The following is a 25555-nucleotide window of genomic DNA, read 5'->3' on the forward strand; positions in this document are numbered from 1 at the left end:
CAGCACCCACCAAGCTGGTGGCTTTCCATTGGATTCATGGTAACAAGTGCCAAAACAATATTCACAACTTCTACAGTCCCCTCAAGATTTAAGATTGCTCTGCTACATATGACATAACCCCAACGTAGAGTTGAATGTTTGAACCACACGTAGCTCCTCAGCAATCTGAGAGCTACACATCTTCTAATCCTGAAGGCTGAATCTGCTAGGGTGCAGACTACTATATAAAGAAGGAGATGTAATTGGATTTATGAATCATTTAAGTAGGACTGTGCTGAGTGATTTGTGTGATTTTTGCTGGATGATGACAAACAGCAGTCTAAAGGGATTGACTGGAAGGGGAGGGGAAAAGGCTGTTTGGCAGCATGGTATTTTTAGAAACTTCTACAGTGCCTTTCATCAGAGGATCATGATCACTTGCTTATGCAAACAAAACTTAAACAAAAACAAAACTGAAATCTCTGTTCAGACAGTTCTACAACTGGACCAGAAGCCTACATTCTCAGTATCTCTTACAGAGAATGTAGGCTTCCAGTTCTTTAAGGAGGCTGCCTGTTTGCCATGCTGTATATCAGCGCTACTAAGTGTTGTAGTCTAACATTTCAAAAAAAGAAAAATAACTGATAGTCAGAGGGGACATTTAAAAGGCTTGATGGTAGGGAGGAGGCAGAAAGAACCTGAATCACAACATGACAACTAATCTTGGTTGCTGCAATCAAATTGCTGAATAGCCTTACTTGATTGGCAGGAGTAACCATGAGAGGCAGCTGCTTGTTTTAAATTTGCATTCTGTATTGTAGTGTTAAATGAGTGTTCCCTCTGCTGATGCTAAAAGCATCACAATGCTTCATTCATGGTAGCACTAGATCATTGGTGGATTATGTCCTAAGTTTGTCACTAGTCAAGCTACAGCAAGCGATGTCTCTAGGTATGTGCTACACAGTCCATAGATTCCATCTTACTGTAGTCAAACTGCATCGGCCTCCATTAGTTAAACTGAAAACCTCTGTGGACAATGTGATCCCTAGAAGTTATTTGTGTGTTTCTTATAAAGATAATACCAATTAATCTTTCCATGGAAATTAATTTCAAAACCTTTACATGCCTTCATAAAACCCTTGCATGTGATACTGCTTTGTACAGTACACATGCAAAGTAGCCAGCCCTAAACACTGCAGAGGACAGAGCTGCGCTTTTGTAGCCCAGTTCATGTAATTTTTGACATGGTGTTGGTACCCAGCTTTTACTGTTAGCAGCGTAGTACCACTTCCAGGACTAACTACAGCTGTACCTGCACTTACCATTTCAAAGGGAGGCAGAATGTGAAAAGTCCATGCAGCCATGCCTCCAAACACTCTTTAGTGTGCAGAGACCTGCAGAACAGAAGAGACCATTTTGCTGGGTCTCCTACCCCAATTATGCTTGTGCTGCTGCCCCCAGTCAGTCTCTGCTAGTTTGCAGGTACTCTGTATAGTCACACGTGATCCACAGTACAGGGTCTTGTGGGATTTAAGAGCAGCCGAGTCAGGAGAAGTTACATCTAATTATACCCTTAAAGATGTGCTTGCAGTTTAGGGTTTGGTTTTGTTTTCCTTCAGCTTGCAAGGGAGGAGGATGTGCTCCCCTAGCGGAATAGCTGTTAGGTGAAATGAATGCTTTGAGTACCTGTTCTCCCTTTTCCTGCTACAGGAGGTAAGAACTTGTGGTACTGGAGGAATTACTGTAGCTCTTGTGGCTAAGTACACTGCTCTCTTGTGGTTTTCTGTGTTAGGTTGCTTTGTGCTCCCCTTTTAAGGCCTACCTATCTATTCACCTTGAGAAGATAGCTTGGTGAAAGGGCAGAAAGTATGTAGGAAAACCTCTAAGTCTGTTCTCTGCAGCTGAACTGCAGGATAAGTAACTTGTAAATTGTGATTATGTTGATAGTTAGACCATCAGTGGCATCTGGGCACTTGACCAAGCTCAAGCATGAGCACTAGAGGTCACTTACTGCCCACATTTTCAGGCTGGTGTGGGATGATTTATCTCCCCATTTTGATGGATAAGCTGTTTGATTTGATGAAAAAAAAGTAAGAAGGCAGGAAAAAATAACATTTCTTGCTTGTACAGAGGACATATCAACAAACATGGGAGATATTTTGATAAGCCCGAATGTCTTGTTTTCATAGAATCAGAGAATAGTTTGAGTTGGGAGGGACTTTGAAAGGTCCATGTAGTCCAGCCCCCACCTGCAGTGAGCAGGAACATCTTCAACTAGATCAGGTTGCTCAGAGCCCTGTCCAACCTGATCTTGAATATTTCCAGGGATGGGACTTCTGCCAGCTCTCTGGACAGCCTGTTCCAGTGTTTCACAACCTTCACTGTAAAAACAAAAAAATCTAGTTTGATTCTACCCCATTTTACTTTGAAACCATTACCCCCTTGTCCTATCACTAAAGGCTCTGCTAACAAGTTCTTTCTTGTAAGCCCTCTCCAAGTATTGAAAGGCCATAAGAAGGTCTGCTCAGAGTCTTTTCTTCTCCAGGCTGAACAGTGCCAATTCTGTCAGCTTTTTCTCACAGGATAAGAGAGGTGTTCAGCCCCCTGATTATTTTTGTGACCCTTCTCCAGATTCACCCCTACAGCTCCATGTCTCCTGTGCTGAGGACTCCAGAACTGGACACAGTACTCCAGGTGAGGTCTTACCAGTGCAGAATACAGGGGGAGAGTCCCCTCTTTTGACCTGCTGGCCACACTTCTTGTAATGCAGACCAGGATATGTCTGGCTTCCTGAGCTGCAAGGGAACACTGGTGGCTCATGTTCAGCTTTTCATCCACCAAGTCCTTCTTAATATGGTTGCTCTCAATACCTTTGTGCCCCAGCATATGTTGATACCAGGGGTTATACTGTCACAATGCAGGACCTTGACACTTGGCCTTGTTTAACCTTGTGAAGTTCACATGGGTCCACTTCTCAAACTTGTCCAGGTGCCTTTAGATAGAATCTCATCCTTCAGGTGTGTCAACCATACCATTCAGCTTGGTGTCATCTGCAAACTTGCTGAGGGTGAACTTAAACCCACTGTCCATGATGAAGATATGAAACAGTACTGATCCCAGTACAGACCTCTGAGGGACACTGCCCATCTCCATCTTGACATTGACCACTACACTCTTGATATGACCATCCAACCAATTCCTCATCCACCAAAATACCCACCTGCCAAATCCATATATCTCTAATTTAGAGAGAAGGATGTTGTGAGTGACCATGTCAAAGGCCTTACTGATGTCCAGATAGACTTTTTTACATCCAGATAGATTTTTTTTTTTTTCTGTTGCTTCAGGAAACTGAACTGACACAAGCTGATAGGCTGTTCTAGGTGATGGGATTGAAAACCCACTTATTTTGTTTGCATAGCTGTGGTCAGTTCCTGCATCTGTGTTGCACTTACCTCAGGCTCGTTGTGGTGCTAACCTCAGTTGCTTCCCTGCAGCTCAAGTAAGTATAACCTTAGTGATAAAATTGCCTGGCTTTGATAAAGTCACAGAACATGCCAAAAGTAAGCTTTAGGCCAAACCTCAGCTTTTGTCTGGAGCATGGAGTAATCCTTCTTGGCCTTGCAAAGGGAAAGCAGATGCTTACATTGCTCTCACTGGTACTGTTTGTGTTCCCCAACAGGCTGGGTCTGGCGGGTGAATCAGGTGTGCTACCTCTTCATCTTTTATTACAGCGTGTGTGGAGAGAGATGGCTGTAGGAGGCAGGCGCTCTACTTTATGCTGCCAGGAACTTGATGTGTGTGCTAAGAAGCTGCTGTTGTGGGTTTCTAGTGGCTTCTTCTGTCCCTGCCCTACCTTATGTCTGAGAGCTTCTGTCTTTGAAAAAGTATATTGCCATCCAGCCAAAAACAAAACCCAATTTTGCATCTGAAACTATGTAGTAATCTGCAGTACAATTCCCAACATCCTATCAAGGCAAAAACCAGCTGATTTCATCATGTCTTGTGGTTTCAAGGAGGTAACTGTTGGACAATGGCTTTTTTTTTTGCTCAAGCCATGGTGTAATAACCTATGGTGATGTTGTCAGCTAGTGCCAGATCTCTTGAAAGCTGTCTCCAGATTGCAAAGGTGTGCAGAAAGAAGCACTCAGTGGTGTGGAGGGTTGCAGCTGTTTAGTCCTTTCCTGCTGTGCCTCATGGAGAAATTCTTGATGCCAGATGCTGTCAGAGGACCTCATGTGCATGAGCAGCCTGGCATTCTCTGTGTCATCTTTATTAAGTGGTCTTGACATTGGGCGTATACCAGACTGTGCAACAGAAGTTGGATGTTGCAACAGAAGTTGGATGGTCTCACTCACTTGTAAAACCAAGAGGAGTGAGCAAATGAAAGAAAACCAAAGTTCATGCTTTGGCATTTTTCTGCCTTTTCCTTTCCAAGTTTGAGGGTAGGCCATAGAAAGCTACATGCTGTTTCCATTCTTTTTTTTTAAAGTATCATCTCAAGAAAGCTCTTCCTTTGTAGCTTGTCCTCATTCTTGATTTCTTCCTTCCAAGAGGTGATTCAAGTATTCACTTATCCACCCAAAATAAAACTCCAGGAAGACAGTAGCATTGGGAAAGAATCTTTATTTCTGAATACAAGTGTGACTGAACTTCTGCCAGTCTTCTCTTTAGTGCTTTCAGGACGCATTTTCTTCTGCCAGCTCTTGAGAATACTGTTACCTCAAGAACATGCTTTTAAAAAACAATGTAATTATTGCCTCAAAACCAAGCAATTCTGCCTCTGCCTTTGTAGGAGCAGAGTTAAGGTTGAGACTGGCATGAAAGTGCTATTAGTTGGTAGGAAGGAAACCTGACCAAGGCTGTGGACTCCAGGAAGGCATCAGATGGGGGAGGCTTTCAAACTCGACTCCTTCTAAAAACACGCAAACAGAAAATGTAGAAATGACTCGCGTGTTTTTGTTGGACGAAACAGGGCTGTGGGTACCGTCCCAAAGCCTTTCACCAGAAGTGCTGTCCAGGCTCGGATGGCAGGGTCCGTGGCTCCCGCTTCCCCGCTGACAGGCGTCAGCTGCTGGCCGCTGCCCAGGGCAAGAACACGAGAAATATTTTTGCAAATGGAGAATAACAATTCTTTTCTTCTCACGGAGAATGAAAATGTTTCTTCGCCTCCCCGGGACGTTTGAAGGCTTGATTGGCTGGCGGCTGCGGACGGCCGGGCCCCGGCAGTACAAAGTCTCTCTGTGGCGGGCTCCTCAGTGCCGGCTTTGTCCCGGCCGCCCCCGCCGCTCAGGCCTCCGCCGCAGCCCCGCTCCCGTCGGACAGCGGCCCGACCGGTTTCCGCCGGTCTCTCCGGGCAGCGGGGCCGAGGCGGGGCCGCAACATGCCCGGGGCTGGCGGGTGCCACCGCTAGAGCCCGGGGCCGCGGGCGGCAGCGCGGAGGGGCCGGCGATGTTACTATGGGAGCGACGCAAGGCTCCGCCGGGAGCGAACCTCGGGAGCCCGCCGGGGGGGCGGAGCAGGTCGGTAGCCTCCCCCTCGCCCACCGCATTCTTCCTCTTCTTGCGGGGCTCGCCCGTCGGCACCCACCTTCCCTTGCCATGGTAGCGTACATCCCCCATTGCCGGGACCCCTCCGAGGCGGAGGGTGATGGGGGCCGCGGGCCCGGGGCACCGTGCGGGGATACCGTGTCTATGTGTGACGCCGGGACACGGGTGTCAGCCTGGAGTTCACACCCACCGAATGCACCTGTGGCCGCCGAGCCGTGCCGGGACCACCCCCTGGCTCTTGTACGAGGAGCGGGACCGAACGAGGTGCGGGCTTCGGTTTATTCGGGTCATCCCCACATGCTCCCGCTGGAGCCGAAGGACGGTGGAAAGCCCCTGGTTTGTTTTTTTTTTTCCATTAAATTGGAGCGGGGAGCTTCAAGCTGTCGGGCAGGGAGGAAGGAAGGAAGAAAGGAAGGAAGGGGCAATCCGCCCTGGGGTGCTGGTCGCTGCGTGAGCTTCCCTCTCTGTAACCACAGCCTTTTACGCTGGTAAACAGGACTTCATTTCATATTTTAAATACTGGTTGTGCTCAGGATGCAGGTCTGTGTTTCAAGCAAAATTACCCCTCTTTCTGTGGTGAAAGAAACTCACCAGTTTGAAAGCAAAAAGAAATCCTCTCTCTTTCTGATCCCTGCTTTCTTGTTTTTGTTCTGTTGTCAGGTTTGTTTGTTTGTTTGTTTTGTGGGGTTTTTTGCCCTGCACCCCCTTCCTTGTTGTTATTTTGTTTGTTCAGTTTTTAAGGGAAAACGTGTTTTTTGGCACCTATTGCTGAACTCCAGTGCTAAACACCTGGGAGTCACAAGTAGCCCCTGCCAGGCCCAGAGAGGCAGCATGCAGCAAGATGAATTTATCTGCAGTCATCTGCCACCCCCACTAAAATGCTGATGGAAGACATAAACAGAAATTACTTGTGCCTCATAGTTTGATTGGTGGCTTGTAGAATAATCAATATTGTAAGTATCCTTCTTGTGTAAGGATCCTGTATGTTACTCAACATCCCATATTACATGTTACAGGTGTTTATTTGCCATCAGTGAGCTAACTATTGACACTTTATGTGATCAGTTCCAAAGAGTGTTCTTTAGTGGTGGTATTTTTTGTTGTTGTTTATTTGAATATTTGAATTTTGTGCTTGTTTATTTGAATAGTTTCTTATTTAATAAATCACAAATGTTATGCAGTTCAGCTGGATAACTGCACCACTCCTATTTCACACTTCTACTATCTTCATGTCCTGTACTTGTCTATTTCATCTATTCTTCATGGTGTAAGCTCTTTAACACAGATTCCATTGCATTTGTCACTTCTGTTACTGCAGTACATTTAGTAATTACACGTAATAATTTGCTGATGGTTCTGGTGAGAAATATCCATAGTGTCTGTGATTCTTGAGTATAAGGTTTCAATATGTGGACCTGAGATAGATGGAAAGCCTGACTGCACACATGTGAGCTATAGTAGTTACAAAGATTGGAATTACAGATTTACAGGTACACTTTAAATGGCTGTTGCTTCAATACTTAAATACTTAAATAAAATCACAGTGAGTGTGGAATGGTTCCTGAAGTAAGAGACCTTGCAGTATATTTTAGCAAAAGGTTTAATGGCTGTGTTATCAGTTTCCTCCCATTTGTCTCAAATAGCAACATTTTTTTGACCTAGTTTTATCTATTGGTGGCTCCTTTGCCCTTGATGAGAGACACTGTCATTGGATTGATTTGATTGAAATTTTTGCCCTTTATTGTACTTCTCTGTTTCTATCACAGACTTTCTCTTTTCTTTAGAGAAAATTAGTGGGGGTGAGGGTGGGGGAGGAAGGGAGGAATGAATAAGAAGAGCTGGGGTTATCAGGTCTCAGCTGAGTGCATTAGGTTTCTTCAAACAGTATTTGGGTCTGTCTTTCACGTAAAGAAATAGAAATTAAACAGTTTGGATGTACCTTCTTTTTGTTTCACAGCTGTGAGTCCATGACATATGGAAGTGGGCTGCATTGGCTGCGAGTTCAGTGGAAGCTTCTCAGTTGGCAAAAAGGGAGCTTTAGCTGATGTTCTCTCCTGCCAATTGTTTGAAACTGAGAAATGTCATGTATCAGTACACATACTGAACTTAAGTAGGAAGAAATTGTCTGTGTGGACACTGCAATTGTTATATTCCTTACATTACTGGTATTAAAGGCCACCATTTTCATAAAGACAACAGTTTGTTCATTGTATTGTACAAGAAGACCAAAAAATAATCTACAGAGATACTACAGCTATGATTTCTAGTGTCCTCATTATTTTTCATAATGAAGCTATGCAAACAATGTAAAATTTATCACTACATTTTTAGAAACTCTGTTTTCTTGCAGCTTGTGATTATTAGAAATATAAAACACATGAGGATTCAGCTAATATTGGGAATTTTTTTTTGAGTTCTTTGTGTAACAGAAAGTAGTACGTTGCAGTTTTAGGAACGTGATATAATTGATTGCTGCAGCAATCTCTTTTTCGAATGATCCAAACTCTGTATATGGCTATGGGCCAAATAGGTGTAGTGGAACTCATGTCTTTGTTAAAATTTCAAATTAACTTAAAACCACTTTGTATTTTAAAGCTATATTATTTGGTCTGCATTTCTTACTATCAACATTAAGAACTCACCAAGAATTGTGTGTGATCTGTGCTGAGAAGGCAGACATACTGCAAATACCAGCCTTAAGGCAGAATTATGTTTCTGAATGTTTCTTAGCTGGAATGCACAGTGGAAACTAACATATACATGAAATTATTCTTGATGCTATGTGAGAATAGCTCATCTAGCTTGCTAAACAGCAGGAGAGATGCCTTCATGAACCCTCCAGGCATCTCTATCCAGTAAGTTAAAATACAATAAGGATGGAAATAGTCCTTCCATGCCCACAGTTGTAGCAGTCAACTAAGCAGGCAGATGAGTGTCAGCAGCTTTCTGGATTGTTTGTACCTTGTGTTGTGCCGTATTAAATACTCAGAGGGCAATATCATTTCACCTATTCTGCCACGGAAGTCTGTAGCTCTGATTAACAGCACTTCATTAATGTTTCACAACTGAATTTTGGATAAATTTTTTCTTGTTAAAAAAAAAATGCTATAAAAAATGAAAGACCATGCAAAAAACCCCATATGAGCTCTAACTACTTTCTTGTAGAGCTACAAGAAGTGATACACCTATCCGTTATTTATTTATTGCTTAATAATGTATGTAGTTAGCCTGTCATGTCTTTCCTTTGCCTGTGATGAGAAAAGCATTTTGGGTTCTCAACCCTTCTGATTCTTAGTATAAGCTTTTCAGAGAGAATACAGGATGTCCTGCTACACTGTCACTCCAAGCTCCTCAGACAACACTGTGAGAGGAAAATTGTTGGCCTTTGAGTGAACTAAGCAGATTGCTGCCAGGGTCGGTGCTTGGCACTGACTGCTCTTCTTTCTATGTTCCAGCACTGCAAAAATGTGGATAATGCGAGTTTCTTCTAGTTGCTAGAGCTGAGGATTCTTCAGTCCAGTGTTTCAGAGGCTTTATGAAGAGTTTTTTTTCAAAGAGTTTGAATGTGATTTAAAACTATTTACTTTTTTTATACTTCGTTTTCCTAGGTAATTTTTATTTCAGAAATAAAGCACAGTCAATGTTTTTGGTTATACTGTTCACAGAGTCAAGCTTGATACATTTTCAAGGCAATTGAAGTGACTGTAGCGTAGCTGACTGGTAACATATGTGAGCATACTCCTCAGATGATGCCATCAGAAATCCTGTTTCTGAGTAGAATTTTTATTTGAATTATTTTATCTGTGGGATACACAGTGGTTTCAATTTGGATGTAAATTTTTATTTTCCTAAAGTTTCCTGCAAGTCTTTTTGTTTAGCATTAAAGTGGGGATGTTGTTCCTGACCTAGTAGTTTGGTAGAAACTCCTCTTCAGAGCTGTCAAATACCTGTATGCTCTTTACCTCCATCTTATGTGTTACAGTAGGTCACCTTGGGGTCAGACTTCTAAAGACGTGGTGTTGATTGCAGATGGATGCCTACTGCTGTTTCAGATAGCTGCTATGCTTTCAGTTCTTTGGCAACTGTGCTTCCCTGTTTGTGCACACTCAGAAGGTTTAAGGATAGGTTAAGATGGTGGAAGAAGATGGAGATATTTGGTCTTTGAGCTACTGGTAAAATGTGAAAAGGGCAGTACCAGGCTGCTGTTGATACATCAGTCTTTGCTGTCCCTTTAGTCTATGTGAAATACTTGTAATCAAGTCTGACATACTGGAATGCTCAGAGTGTGTTTTGTCATTTTCTGTGATGCTTTTTGTTTGACAGGTTATTATGATGCTTCCTTATTTTTAATGTTGCTATTTTTAATGTATGCTTTAATGTTGCTAATGTTATAGAATTAAATTCATTAAATTTCATCCATCAACCTTTGCATGCTATAATAATTTGACTTAGTTTTCCATTCTTTACCAACCCTTTCCTACTCTACCTGCTAGAGGCCTGTTTCTAATGACTTCTGAAGCAATAAGGTTGGATTAAAACCCTTGCATCACAATGATTTGAAAAAGGATTAACTTTTTACCTTTTTGTAAGGCTTGTTTGTCTACAAGCAGGTACATCTTTTTCTTTCAGGTGGGAAAAAAGTAGAACTCTTCATTATAGTTTGCTTCTGCTTTGTGTGTCAGTAGGTCATTAAATTGTATAATGTTCTTTTATGTGGCTCACACCACAAGAAGAAAAGAGAATGAACTTCCAGTTGCTGTCAAAGTGAGCTGTGCTCTGGCTTGTAACTTAATGGAAGAATTTCTAACCTTAATGATTCCAAGATTAATTTTCTTCTAGCCACACATATGCAAAAGGATTCTCTTGTTTTTCTTTCCAAGTAATTTTCAAAGCCTCGTGTGGTTTATGAAAGCAACTCATAGTCACGAAGGGAGGAATAAAATTTATGTCACTCACTCATCTTGTTCTGGTCAGCTATCCCTTGTTTGCTGTTTAGTGGAAATAGAACTATTTCACAGGGATGTGTCAGTTTGGTTTCATTTAATGGCTGAGGCAAAGCCTGAAGTTCCTTATGTTGACTTTACATACATTTGAAGTGTTGCCTCGGTAGAAAGATTGCATCAAGGGTTGTAATTTCAAGTTATTCTTCTGGCATCCTCTCAAGTGAAGCAAGAATGTCTGCAGATAAACTCATATTAGCTCTTGGGGAATGAACCAGCCAAGTGGAAGTTACCGTCTTCATACTAAAGAAATGGAATAATTTCTGCATAAGTTGGAAGGTGTTTGTAATGTTCTTTCTAGCAACATATTTGGATGTTAGCAAAGTCATGCACTAGTAGATAACTGCATGATATCTTTCAGCTTTACATCCAATCTAAAAGTATTGAGAAGAAGGAGGAAAAACTACTTCAATGATACTGCTGTCATCTGCCCCTGTTATTTTTTTACCTTTTTTTATCAGTGTCATCAGTTACATGGTGAGTTTCAGCATAACATTACTTTATATTGGATCACAGGGTTTGTTTTCTTGTTCCCTCTTCTTCTAAATGTGCTGGATTAAGCATCTGTATAAGACTTATGGACCTCAGATTTATCTCCATGCATTCCATAGTATGGATGACATAAATATTGCCAATTTCCCTTTTGCAACAGATTTTGCTCTCCTTTTAGATGCCTGTAAGGTACATTTAAGTTTAGGAGTGAATTTCAGCTATGCTTTCTGGCAAGAGTGGTTAGGCTGATGAGACACATTGAGAGGGAGATGCAAGCTGCAAAGACTTGGAGGGTAGGAGTATGGTGGCACAAGGAAAGGAAGGTGGAAAGGAATGATGTATATGAATAGGAAATAGCTGTTGAGATTCTGAGATCTGGAGTATCTGTGGAAAGGGGGAATCTGCTTTGGAACAAGGACAGCAGAGCAGTCAGTAGTTTCAGTGTGCTGACTAGTGAAATGAGTACATAAGGGCTGGCTAGTAAATCAGGCTGATGTAGCACATGTGAATGACGCAGAACATACCACTTCGAGCTCAAAACTGCTTAACTTTATACATATGTGATATTTTATATCCTTCAACTTTTAGCTCATTATTTAGACAGAAATTTGGATTAGCTTTTTTTCTGTATGGTCATTAAAATGCACTTGAAGCTTTTATTTATCTAACTTGTGTGTCGTGACCTTCTGTTTAATGCTTGTTTTGTGATGTTTGTGACATAGCATTGATAGTTGTATCAAATGCATTGCGTAGTGTAAATTTTATGGGGTTTTAGTCTTAGATGTGGTCAAATGTGCCATTGAACTATATGTTATACAGAACTGAATTGAGGTTTATTTCCATCAGCCAAGAGAAGAGAGCTAATGTGACAGTATGTAATCATGCTGCCATGGGAATGCTCGAACAAAAGCAAAACGTTTCCAAGAACGTGGCAGATCGTTCTTCTATTAATAGAGGGTTAGAACAAGGGATACTCAAAACCTTAGCAGGGATATAAAATCTAGTTTGGTTTGAGCCTAAGCTCAGAAGCTAACAATGATACCCTTGTTTGAATTGTCTTGCATTTTGACAGGTTGATTAAATATAAATGCAGACCTGATTGGATTGTATCCCAGCAATGAAACAGCCTTTTAAAACCCAGTAACGTGAAGCGATAGACAGGTACCTTGCTTGTCTTTCTGGGATCTGGGAGCTGTAGTTGGTCAATAGCAAAGTTTATGCAGTCTCGGATTCTGTAAAAACCATGGTGTAGCAGAAATGGAATTTCTTTCCAGTAACTGCTTGATACTGGTCAATTCTGATGCTTGGTTTGCTACTTGGGTGCAGGAAGGCAAAACACTCAAAAACAATAGCAGGAGAAGATGAATAAATTTATAATCAGGGCTTGGGACCATGAAATGCATATGGTGCTTTGGTTTTTTTTCCAAATTTTTATTTTAAGATGCTGCAGCATTAAAAAATATGCTTTGGCTTCAGGGCATAATTAACTCTGAAATTAGAAACTTAAGGAATGGCAGCTGCACTTGTATTTTCCACAGTTAAATTATTTTTTTTATTAGTTTTACCTAGTAGAATGAAATTGATTACGCAAACCCAGAGAGTTTACCTTCCCATCAAGTCCTGATACTGCAAGTATATGAGAGCAAATAATTTTTTTAGTTATTTTTTTATTTGTTATGCCAAGTAAAAAGTGGTCCTCTTGAACTTAGCATATGCACAAAGTGCCGAACTACTTTGATTCTCAGACTTCATTTGCACAGGCATCTTAAGGAGCACAAGCTACAGAAACAGTTTAACTGGAAAGAAGTGCATTAGATTTTACAGGTTAGGGCAGAGATAGTCTCTAAAACTATCATTGATTAGACGAACTGAAAGTTCAGTGTCTCCTCAGTACACTTCAGTGCCTTCTTACAGCGTATTCAAAAAAAGTTTAGCAGCACCTTAGTCTGCGTGACAAAGTGAAAGCCTAGCAAAACTGTTTGGGATATGAAAAAGCAAATAAACTCTCTTCAGTTTCTAGTGAGCTTATAAGTATAGTGCATACACAAGAATTGATCTGTCAGCTTTTTACAGAGATGAATTCTTATCTTCACCTGAAATTGCCTGGCTCCTCGTTTTTTATCTCCTCAAGCCTTTTGAAAAAGGAAATCCACTTTATTACAAGATTGCACACATGTGGCAAGAAGTGAGGTTTGGTTTTTTCATTAGAAACCATTAAAAAAAAAAACCAAACCCCAATACTAAATGATGCTACATGTTCCAGGACAGTTGGGAAAAACAGCTTCTGGCTTTTCTCTGGAAAACAACATGTGAAAAGTGGAATTTCTCAAGAGGCGGAAATTGATTTCTAAAAAAACGGAAATAGATTTCATTTTCTTCTTCAAAGTTTTCTTTGGCAACTTTGAATTTCCATGGAAGCTGTTTTCTCACAAGATCTTGAACAATTGGTTGCTTCCTGTGGAAGCATTGGAACAGTCACTATTTCACCAGGTTAATGACAGCAGTGTTGTTGGGCAAAAGATAGTAGAGAGAACTTTATCCTGAAATAGATCTAAGCTATATTTTTAAGTGTTTTGGGTTTTCAGTAGGTAAGACCTGTGTATCTGCAGCTGTGTTTAAAATAAACAAAGAGTTATTTTTTTTCCTCTCCATCTTGAATAGGCTTTTGTTTAGTTCGTAATGGGATATTGTACTAGGTTTTGATGATGCATATGTATGCATCTAAGCTCTGTAGATTTCAGCTGTAACAAGTGTAAAATACTACACTTGTGTCTTCCACCCCATCCTAGAAAAGTTTAGAAATTTTACGTGTGTATTTTTAGTTTGTGTATCACACGAAGGTTGTAAATAAATTACTGTTTTCACGTTCTGAATTTGTTACGCTCTGCAGAAAAAATGCAGCTTTCTGCTCACCATTTCCCCTCCTGCCCCCAGTAAAGTTCAATGAGGACCTGTTCCAGATAGGTCCTCATACCTATCTTTGGACCTTTGATACCAGCAAAGCAGTTTAGGTGGTTACTTTTGCATTTATGCACTTCCAACTCTAAGAGAGGTAACAGGTAGTTGTTACAATGGTTATTGAACAATTACATTTTTATTTTAAAAAAGGCACCTCATAATGCTAAGTAGTTTCTGGGTATGAAATTGAAATTATTAATTGTTGTTGTTACTGGCAGAGATCACAAGTACTGGAAATAGATTTTAAGAAATTCCAGTGTATGTGTGTTGCTTGATTCTTCTGGTGTCATGAAAAGTTATGCTTTTTTGTCAGCAGAACTGGGATGTTAAAGGATCTCATGGTACCTGTTGCAAGTGTAAACTGCTAACCTTAAAAGTAGCCTGGAACAAAAGGCTTCTCTTAAAAAATATAACTACAATTCTCCTTTGTTTTGTTAGTACTAAAATGTGTCACTTCTAACTTTGGGTGCATCTGTCATGTAGTAGTTGTTCAAAATCACTTTTACAGTTTTTCAGTTACCCCTTTCCATAGTGTCTTGGTGTAACTCATGAGTAGTATGCCTGGCTTATCTTTAAAGTGCCAGATGTTTCTCTCTTTTCAGAACATAAAATTGCCCGGGGAGTACTTTTATTTCCTTCATATAAACAGTGCAATTAATTATTGAAATAATTACGGTGGGCAGTCACTTAAAAAAGCTGGAGTTTAAAAAAAGAACAACACCCCAGTCTGTTTGACTGCTGATAGGATATGTGCTTGAGAATAAAGAAACAAAAGTACTTAACACCTTGTTTTAACATTAAATTTCCTTCAAGTTTTAGTCCAAAAGTTTTGTAATAGCATTTTTTTACCCTAATAATTTTTTATCTTACATGAACTATGTATCACTCAAATACCAGCTTGTTTGACAAATAAATAAATGAACACATAGTGCAGTGTTAAGTTTGTTTTTTCAGACCAGTAACGCCATGCTGTGTGCTAAAGCAAAGAGCTGAAGTTGTGATTCTAAAACTCTGAAGAAATGTTGTATTTAACATATTGTCAGGGGTCAGGGAAGCGGTGTGTGCCTCAGTTAACAAAACCACTGCACCATCTAGTGTCTGCCTGGGTTAGTTGTGAGTGTACAGCTTCAAACTCCCCTCTGAGTTTTGCGGGTTTGCATGCATGGTCTGCATCACACAGAAGTAATTTGTCCAGAATTTGGTGGGTTTCTTCCGGAATTAGTTTTTCTGCTTCTTCTTCTTTTTTTTTTTTTTTTTTTTTTTTTTTTTCTGGTCTGCTCTGAGCTTCTTAGTGCTCTGCAAATTCAGCTGAAGATGGAAATGCAGTTCCTGGTGCTTGAGTGCCTTTTTAATATGCAGAATAAGGCTGAGGGGGAGAAGCAGGCTTGCTTTCTGTTCACGTATGCTACCTGGGCAGATACATTTTGTGTGTGTGTGTATATGTATGCATATATATAAATATCTAAAATATCTTTTTATTTATCTATCTTAATGTATTTATATAGCAGGTTATATTAGTATTACATATTTACCTGCAAAGCTTTCATAAAGGTATCTTCTAGAGTATCAGCAAACAGACAAGACACACGACCTCTTATGATGTTATCCTAGGGTGAACTATATGCATGAGGGTAGTAATCTATTGTTTTATCAAAGATGGATTAAAAAGCAGGAGAGAATATATTTTCTCATGGTCTTAAATACCCTTAAAGCCACTTAGGAGCTCTTTTTTTCCTGTCTTTTTAATTAAAAGTTTTTTCTGTATTACTTCTTTTTCTCTGCTTTCAGTTGGATAGCAGAGCCTGAAAAGTTGTGGTGAATGGAGTTAAATCAAGCTGGTGGCTGGTCACAAGTAGTCTTCACCAGGGCTCAGTGCTGGCACCAATTGGCTTTAATATCTTTATCGGTGATCTGGATGAAGGGATCAAGTGCATCCTCAGTGAGTTTGCAGGTGACACCAAGGTTGGCAGGAGCATTGATCTGCCTTGAAGTAGGAAGGTTCTACAGAAAGACCTGGACAAGGGCCAGCACCAGTTGTATGAAGTTCAATAAGGCCCAGTGCCAGGTCACAACAACCCCATGCAATGCTGCAGGCTTGAAGAAGAGTTGCTAGAAAGCTGCCTGATGGAAAAGGACCTGGGGCTGTTCATCAGCAGCCTGCTGAACATGAGCCAGCAGTGTGCCCAGGTGGCCAGGAAGGCCAACAGCATCCTGGCCTGTATCAGGAATAGTGTGGCCAATGGGAGTAGGGAAGTGATCGTGGCCCTGTACTTGGCACTGGTGATGCTGCACCTCAAATTCTGTGTTCAGTTTTGTGCCCCTCATTTACAGGGAGGACACTGAGGTGCTGGAGTGCAGAAGGGCAAAAAATCTGGTGAAAGAGTCTATAGAACAAGCCTCATGCAAAGTGCTTGAGAGAACTGGGATTTTTTGGACTGAAAAAGAAGAGACCTTGTCACTCTACAAATGCCTGAAAGAAGGCTGTAATAAGGTGGGGGTCGGTCTCTGCTCCCAAGAAAAAAATGATAGGATGAGAGGAAATGGTCTCAAGCTGTACCAGGGGAGGTTTAGGTTGGATATTAGAAAAATTTCGTTAATGAAGTGGTCGTCAAGCATTGGAACAGGCTGCCCAGGGAAGTGGTTAAGTTATCATCCCTGGAGTTACTTAAAAGATGTGTAGATGTGGCTCTTCTGGACATGGTTTAGTGGTGGACTTGGCAGTGCTAGGTTAAAGGTTGGACTTGATGGTCTTAAGGGTCTTTACCAACATAAAGTATTCTATGATTATATATTCAGTATGTCTCTTTAATAAAATGTAGCTTTTCCACCCTGGAGCATCCTTGAAGATGAAGTTTCATCTGATGGCTCAGTTCATCTTAATTGCAGAGTTCTAACATTACTTCTGCTTTCTCTCCTAGTATCCAGATGGTCCTTGGCAATCCAGTTCAGCTCATGGAAATGGCAGTGCAGTGGGAAAAGATGAGCAGCATTTTGATGCTTTAGGCGTCTGGTTTGGTTTACTCTGAAAAGCCAAACAGCAGAATTCAAGGAGTGAGTCAAGGGGCTCCATGGAAATGAGCAGAAGGAGGATATAAGTTGTTAGTGTATTTAGTTCTTGTGAAAATGTACGCAGCCTGTGAGGTAGATGTGTGTTTGAGAAACCAGCCGAAGATGAAAAGGGGTACTGGTCTTCTGTGAGCCTTCCAAAGGTGTGTGGCTCTAGAGGCAAACAAACTTTAATGAGCCTGAGACGAAGAAAGCATACAGGAAGAAAGCAAGCAAATGCATCTTGGATATTTATTAACTGTTTCTAAAGTGATTTATGACTTGAACTCAGAATATTTTAAGAAAATCCTTATCCTTCCATTTCTCTTTTCAAAGTGCTTGCCTTTCTTTCTGAAAATCTTCAATATAACTGGTAAATATTTGGCTTCAAATATATAGGGAACAGGGTTTTCCTAGGCAGTACCTTACTAGTATGGACAGATAAAAACTTTACTGAAAAACATTTGTTGTTGTTTGCTGGCTGTTAGTAGTTGTTGTAGCAACTAGTATATGCATTCCTCAGATAGTTATATCTGAGTTATATCTGCCTTTTCAGTTTTATTTAGGTGTTTTTTTTAATACAGAGTTGAAACAAATAAAAATAATTGGAGATTATGTGCTTCACTCAGTAATCCAGAAAACGGATGCCACATTCTTTACTGGCTTCTCTTCAGTGTCCAAGTAATTTATTCTCTTTGTTTTTTTGAATTGAAGAATAATTAAGTATTTGCAAAACTCAAACCCCCTGCCTCTATTTTAATGTGGTTTTTCCTGTGGCTGTGCAAACTTCTTCAAAAATTCTTTCAAGTGGGGATGATGTTTCACGACTTTGAACCATTTTAAGAATGCCAGTTCAGGAACTGTTATTGTGGGCAGAATGTGTGACGTTCTTCACCTGCATTTAAGCCTTGTTTGTCATTGACGTGCTGTAAGCTGGATAAGGTGATATATTTTTAATTAAAAACACAGAACTTGTCAGAGCTCCAGATCAGCGTAGATCTTTTGTGTGTATGCAAATTTTTTTCCATCTCTTTTGGCTTATTTTTTAAACTACTTCTGTGCACTAGAAAATCTGGGACATTATACTGAGAATGTTAGTAACCAGGCTACAATGCAAATGAGACCTAAATGTGTTTTTCAATTAATATTCTCAATAGTCTGGCTGACAGTGCTGTTGCCTTTAATCTCCTCAGTTCTGCATAGGATTGGATTGTAGCTAACTTTGTGTCCTGGAAGTCATTTGGAGTCTCATATGAGAGGGAGAAATAACAGCAAGTTCTCTCATCCTGGAATTTTTTGCCACCTGTTAGCTGTCCAAAAGTCCCACAGTGGAAGAAGGCTGACCCCTGTTTTCCTTTACAGGGACTGCTTTGGTGTGAAACTTCTGTTTGACAGAATGGAGGAAACCTATGCATTTGCTTCATTGCTCAACACTTTTCAGTGGACAGGCTACTTGACTTGGAGAAATTAAGTTACCCTTTCTGTTTAGGAAATAATGCTAAGGTGATGAAGCTGTTTCTTCATGTAGGTCAGGATGTTGCCTGTTGCTGTAAGGCTTTGTTGTCACATTCAGAGGCTGCTCTGGGATTTTCTGGGAGCTCTCATTTTCTTTTCACTGCCCTAGTTTAAAGACCACATCATCATACATAGTTTTCAATTTATTTTCCCCACATGATTCACATTCTGTTGTCTGGATAGACTTCCACAAAGAACCGAGGTGTCAAATGTGAGAGATTTGTCATTGCCACTGTAATCTTCTGCTGGGGGTGAAGTTAGTCTTTAGTTTCCTTTACCTTTTCTAAAGAGACAAGCTGGTAAAGTCAAAAAACTGTGTCTGTGACAGTGCTTGCTTGTTAGTTTTTAAAACTCTTTTCATTTCACTCTAAAGCATTTAACAGAGGAATTTACATTCTGGATAAATTGTTCTCCTCCAAAATGAAATACCAAATGCAAAAGCCTTCATTGGTCTGTTCACAGCTCTTGTTGTGACTTCAAGAAAATTCATATTCCTTGGCTTCCTGATGATTTTTTACGAATCGGTATTCAGGTTCCTTTAAATTTTGGTAGAGTCAATCTGTGTCTTTTTGCTTTTGAGAAAAGATCAAGGAAGAAGAGTTCTTGCCATTATAACCATAACTACAACTATTGGACACTATAGTGTTCTGCAATTTTTGTTTTCCATTTGTGTTTTCAGCACAGTCCTTTTATGGTGCCATTTCTGGTTTTTGAGTTCTGTTGAAGCTTTGTCTTGGCAAGGAGAGCAGAAGAACTAAGACAGCCTCAGATACATCCTTACATTTGTTTCTGCTTCCTGCTGTTCTAAAAATAAAAAATTAAATTTAAAACACATCTTTGGAAGCTGTGAATGTGAGACTTCAGGATGTGAGGAATTATTGTTTCTTTTACAGTCTTCAGGGAGATTTCAAACTATTTTGACACAACTCCTAACAACAGTCTTAAACTACCTCTAGCCAAGAGTGTGCTCTGGAAGTGGGAAGTGACAGTCAGAAGATGGTGTCAGGGTGTTAATCTCAGACCCCCTGAGTGCCAGCTGAATGGTGCTGTGTTCATACTAGTACTCAGACTAGTGTGGAAGAGATGGGGTTAGAGTTGGAACACAGGCTATTCAGTTTGGTCTTGATTTTAAATGGAAAAAACCTGCAAGAAAATAATAATTAAAAAAAAGGGGTGGGGGGAGGGAGAAAAAACAAAGCTAAACAAAAGAACCCCTCTACATTTTCCACTGCTGTCTGAATTCTTACTCTCCAGCAGTCAGAATTGTTCCACAAATGAAAAATGCAGTCTGCAGATGGAGGTTTTGGTTCGTGTTGTGCACTGAACTTGGCATGTGTTCCTATCTGCTCAGTGCCTGTGAAACTTACTCCTATAAAGCTTAGGCGAAAAGTCCACTTAAGGCTTAAATTTCACAGCATTCATGTGTCATAGGTGGAATTGATAGCCTGACCTATTTTCCAATAAAGCCCTCTGTTTAAATGTATGATGAGCTTATAATTCTTACAGCTATCTTACTAAATGCTTGATTAATAAGAGGGAGTGTCTGTTACTTTGTTTCTCTTTTTCTTTTTGCTTGCTGGAGCCAAGGTAATATTTCTATAATTGTTTATTTGTGATTTTACATGTGAAGTTGAAGGGTTCCCTCACATGTATACAATTATTTCTGCTTAAGAATTTCCTGGATTCAGCAGTTAAATTGTTAAATATAGACACTGCTAAACCACAGCATTACTCAAGGCAGTGGAGTCAAGTGGTGATCTTTAGTGTAAAATGTTATAGTCAAAATATGAATTTTCAAATAACCTTTTCTACACTTCTTAAGCCTTTTTTAAAAAAAGTTTCAAGTGGGTTCCTGATGGGGTGAGCCCAAATGTGCTTGGAAGAAGAGCAACTTGTCTTTTTCTGACAATTTAAAAATGAAACAGGTTGTAAGATTACCATACTGCTGTTTCCTGGGGTTTCCTAAAGTCAGAGTTAGTTGAACTCCTGGTAGATTTCCCGACTGTGGTTTTGATGTGTTTCTGTGTGAAACTGACGGCAGGATTTGTTCGAGTATGTAGGCCACTATTGTATTAGAATTACATAACCGAGTTGAGTGGTGGAAACAGATGAAAAGACGGGGATGTACTGCCTCCCCTCACAGATTATATCCTGCAACAATGAAGACAGCTCAAGCTCTGCAGAGAATGTGGTCACATGCAGTCAAAAAGTTGGGGATTTTGAAAGGGCACGTGAGTTGTTTGGGTTTTTTTGTTGCATCTTGCTCTGAGTCCTCTCCCCCCTACCCCCTCTTCCCCTCGTGTATCCTTTGCCTCTCCAGATCACTTCTATCACCAGATTAACTGTTGTGGCAGGTCTTCTGGTTTTGTTCTTCTTTCATTGTGAATGAAGTTGTCTTCAGTCATCTCTCAGAAGCAGGTAATTGTATAAATCTCTGATGACTGTCAGTGAGAGTTGCTAGAGCTGCCTGTTCGTGGAACACACAGGATTTTAGCACTTAGACTTGTTTCCTGCTAAAAATTCTGTTAAACAATCTATTTTGGGGATGTAAAAAGCAGCTGTCATTTTTAGTATGTGAGCATTAGGCAGATTTAAGCAAATCCTGATCACAGTGTTCTAATTAGAAATGGACTGACTTTAGTCAGTTCTGAATTCAGACTAGCTAATGACAGGAATTTGCAGGTAGCCTGCTATCTGTGTAAAACCTGAGCAGACTTGTTAAACAGTTGCAATTAGTAATAGCAGGTGGGATTCCTAACCATTTTGCTTGCATTTCTCTCTCCAGTGTCTTGGTGTAAAGTTTTTTTGTGAATTTGTGATCCTATAAAGGATGCACAAGCTTCTAAGGTGCCTTTGTGTTTCCTTGCAGTGGAAATATGAAGAGCTTGGCAAGGACATAGAACTTTTTTGTAACCCATCACTTGATGCATTCAGAGGAGAGTCACATTATTTGATGTGGAATACAGGAATTTTGCAATTGTGGTGGAGATTTCAGTCTTAGTTTTGATTGAGTCCTCAGCTGATGATTTTTAGTATTTGTAGTCTCTCCCTCCCTCTCTCTCAATCTTCTCCACTAATCTGCCAGCATGGGTTAGCATTGTGGCAATGGCAAGCTGCAGTACATTTTATAATGTTAAAGAGATTATTGCTTAGAGATTTGAGGGAGTACAGATGTGTTTCGTGCCTTATGTGCTTTCAAGGTGACCATTCAGCTCTCTGAACTTTATTACAGAGCCTGCATAGCTTTACCAGTATGGCAGAACAAGTCCTGATGTCTTGGTATTTGTTCTACTCATAACAGCTTGCAAATTCTCAGTGCACCTGCCTTTGCTAGTGTAGCACAAAGTGAAAGGGAGACAGTGCAACAGGGAGCAGTTTCTAAAAATGTATTACTTCAACAAATGTCTATGAATTTTAAAGTTTTTTTAAAATTATTGTCTTTTATTTGTTACTCAGCAAGTTTCAAGTTAACACAAACCCCCAAAATTTACACAGAAAATACCCAAGATGGTTTCTGATAACTGAGGAACTTCTAGGCACAGATGAAGTGATACTGGAGGCTCAACATCTTGCAAGGCCTTAATTGTGGAATCTGTAGGCAGTAGTTTCTCTTCCATTCTTATTATTTATTTCTGTGACCAGGTACCATGAGACTTATTTGTCAGAGCAAAATAAAATTGTTAGTTTACAGTGCTCTGATTTACTATACAATGCAGCTCTCTGATTGTGCACAAAGTTTCACCTGTGGCACTGCTCATGGGAGGCCTGCTTTTCTGGAAGGAAATTTCTGTAGGCTTACCTTACAGGAATACCTAGAAATTTGCCACCAGTATCTTTACTGTTCTTTCCTTAGTCCTTTTCCTCTGGTGTGTTGTACTAAATAAGCAGTCATTCCTTAGGCCTTCCTTTAGTAGGTACTGTATTGAAAGACCTGGACTTAAGAGTTTTCTTGAAGAGACAGGCAAACATGCTGCTTTTTGTTCCCACAGCTACTGAGTGCTTGTCACGAGCATCTTGCCTGCCTCACTATTTTCCCTGAGCAGGCTTGACTTCATATTTTAGTCTGGGAGGTATTGTTGGTAAGAGCTACACACAGGAATGACATTAATTTAGGTGATGTTCTTTTTACATGTGTAAGTTATTGAGCCTTGAGAAGGATAGAAAGGATTTGCCATTTCCACTCCTTCTTCAAAATCTGAATTCAGCTGCTTACCCCTTACATTTTACCCATCATTTGATACTGTCTTCCATTTCTAAAACTTTTCTTCAGTGAAGTGAACTGGAATTTAAGTCACACTGAGGCTCTTTTTTAGCGCAGGCTGGATTTCTTCACAGCTTATTATCCTGTAGAAAAGCAGGACAGTGATGGTGTAGCCAAAGATCACTAGTAGGTGAACTGTAATTGAAAAACAAACATACATTTTCATATACACCTAGTCACTTCTATTTACTGCAGTATCACAGCAGCTGGAAAAAAGAACTTAATTAAGAAATCAGTTACTTACAGAAGGATTTAAGTGTAAGGAAATGTATGTAGTGAGCTAGTTCAGTATCAGCTAGTCAGAGGGTTAGATATGTCAGCTGATTACCTGGAAATATGAGATAAAATAATATAACCCTGTGCTTCAACAGAGCAATGACTGACACAAGACACATGTTTTCATATTAACAGTTATAAATGCCACTTTCTTGCTTGATCTACATTAGTTGAAATTCAGAAATACTTTAAAAATGGTATTAGTTTTAATAAAAGCCATCCTCTCTTCCAGGTATTTTAAATTAATCTTTTAATTAGACCCAAAAACTTGCTGAAACTGGAGAGTTTTTTTAATTACTGGGAGAACAGTAGAAGTTCAATACAGTTCAGTGTAGTAAAATTCCCAGTAAGAATGCTGAATCTTTTGTGTATTCTGGTAGGAACTCTGAATGGGACTTAAATTTAAGTTTGTTTTTCAGTACAGAAAATGTGTAAAACTGTGTAAACCAAGTTCCTCTTTGGGATGCTCAGAATCTACTGGGAGGATGCATTATGGGGTTCCTTGCGTTTCAGGGTCAACATCCATAACTTGCTAAATATTTGTGTACTGCCGGAAGACTTTTACTCTGCAAATACAAGAGGTTCTTGAAAGTACAAGCATACCTTTCCTGTGGCACTTCTCTCTCTATTGTTTTGCAATTCAGTTGCCAGTTATCTTTTGCAATGCCTTTAAGAAGATTATTAAGTCAAAACCGAGCTTCTATCTGAACTTCAGTTTTCTGTGCAAACTTTTAGCTTCCCTGGAAAGATGGCAACTTTTACCAGTAAGAACAAATAAACCTATGGCTTGAATATGTACATGCACATACTCTCACAATGCCTGGATTTTTCTTCTGTAGCAAATGCTTTGCATTTTGAAATGTGTGCAGCGCATCAAAGATTGTTTCTTGTTTTTCTCGTTTTACAAGGCAAGCACTGGAGGGGCTGGCTCTGTAGTATATGATGCATCACAGCTGGGTGATTATTCTGTATTATATTTTAAGCTGTGATGTTGGAAAGGTTTCAGGTTATATCATGTAAGATAAACTGATCAGGATCAGTTTTAAGTGGAAACGTGGAAAAAAAATGTTTCTGAGAAGTGTCACCAAAACGAATACAGAAGTGTGTTTAGTGATATGCTGTGATTTCCTGTAAAATTTCATTTCTTTAGGGCAACCTAATTACTCAGTTACATTATTCATAGTGGACAAAACTTTTGTTAAATCCACGTGAACAAGAAAGCAAAGGCTCTGAAGGGTAGTTTGTCCTGAAAACCTGAGTTTCAACTGCTAGTCGTATTATATGCTGGGATGGAGAGGTCTTCTGTAAGTTTTTTGTGTTAATTGAATTAGGGCTATGTAATGCCAATGTGTTCCAAATTAAATGTTTTGCTGAGCAAGACTTTTCCCAAAAATCAGAATGAGCTGTTAAAATCAGTGAAATCCAAAGATTCTATAACTCTGGAACTATTAATATTTTTTGACTTCTTAAAGAAAAAATGCCAATAATTGAAATATATATGTTTCTTACTAACTCTACCAAATTATTAGAATACGCAGCTTATTTTTAAGCATGTGTTTTAATGGGATGTTTCATATCTTAATTTAGATAGTTGCATCCTCTGTGCTTTACTAATTGGTTTCTGTGTGCAACAGGCCCCAGGCATGGAAGAGCTGATATGGGAACAGTACACTGTGACCTTACAAAAGGTGAGTTAGTGCTTGTATTTTTAATTTTCAAATAATTCAAGCACTAGTTTAGTCTAAATATGTTTTACAATAGATGTTATTAGCATATCTGAGTCTGAGAATAGGACTAATTCATTGTCCAGATCAGATGAGGTTTTCATTTTAAAGGTTAATTGCTAGTTAGTCATACATGACTCCTTAATGTTAACAGTAAATTAAATTAACAATTTAAGTACTATTTTTGCTACTGGTCTCTGTAATGACAGGGTAATATGCCACATGCCAGCCACATATCTAAATTCATTATTGAATAACCTTAAAAAAAGCAGATGGTTCTGTGAAGCAGCTGTAGTTGTTGTTCAAGTTTATAATAATCACTGAACATGATTCCACCAATTTGATTTTTTTATATACGTATATATGTACTTTAATATATCTCAAGGTAGCATCTAGTGGGAAATTACTGATATAATTGTGGTTTTTTTAAATATATGGACTTGTTTTTATCAATTATTCTAAAGCAAGAGGAAGTATCTTACTATGTAGAGTTCTCTTGAGTTAAAGAACATATACCTCTTGTTTCCAAGTTCTGTAATGGCTAGGATGCTGCACACGTACTTCAGGATGAATGCTTTGGCAGGCATCTTCCAAGCTGTTCTGATATCTGGGTTTAGTTAGTGAGCAGCCTCTACGTTGCTGCTTGCATTTTACTTAACATGTTCTGCAATGAACTCAACTTGATGACCTAAGGTAAAATCTATTCTACGTGTCCTGTTACATGTGCTAAATTGTTGAAAAAAAGATTGCTTTTCA

General features: G+C 39.7%; 1 protein-coding gene across 7 annotated transcripts in view; it reads left to right on the top strand.

Annotated features, from left to right (window-relative positions):
* TJP2 (tight junction protein 2) overlaps nucleotides 1-25555 on the top strand; it is a 63217-nt gene that overhangs the window by 16959 nt on the left and 20703 nt on the right. For 5 of the 7 annotated variants that reach the window (XM_030466826.1, XM_030466825.1, XM_030466822.1 and 2 more), the window contains one exon: nucleotides 24710-24763. In XM_030466826.1, the coding sequence (XP_030322686.1) occupies nucleotides 24719-24763 (45 nt within the window). In that variant the 5' untranslated portion in view covers nucleotides 24710-24718. Of the gene's footprint in view, nucleotides 1-5393; nucleotides 5502-20616; nucleotides 20770-21407; nucleotides 21430-24707; nucleotides 24764-25555 lie in introns of those variants that run through there. The other 2 variants (XM_030466827.1, XM_030466820.1) reach the window with 2 other exon arrangements.

The sequence above is a fragment of the Calypte anna genome, chromosome Z, assembly GCF_003957555.1.
Source record: "Calypte anna isolate BGI_N300 chromosome Z, bCalAnn1_v1.p, whole genome shotgun sequence".
NCBI classification, from domain to species: Eukaryota; Metazoa; Chordata; class Aves; order Apodiformes; family Trochilidae; genus Calypte; species Calypte anna.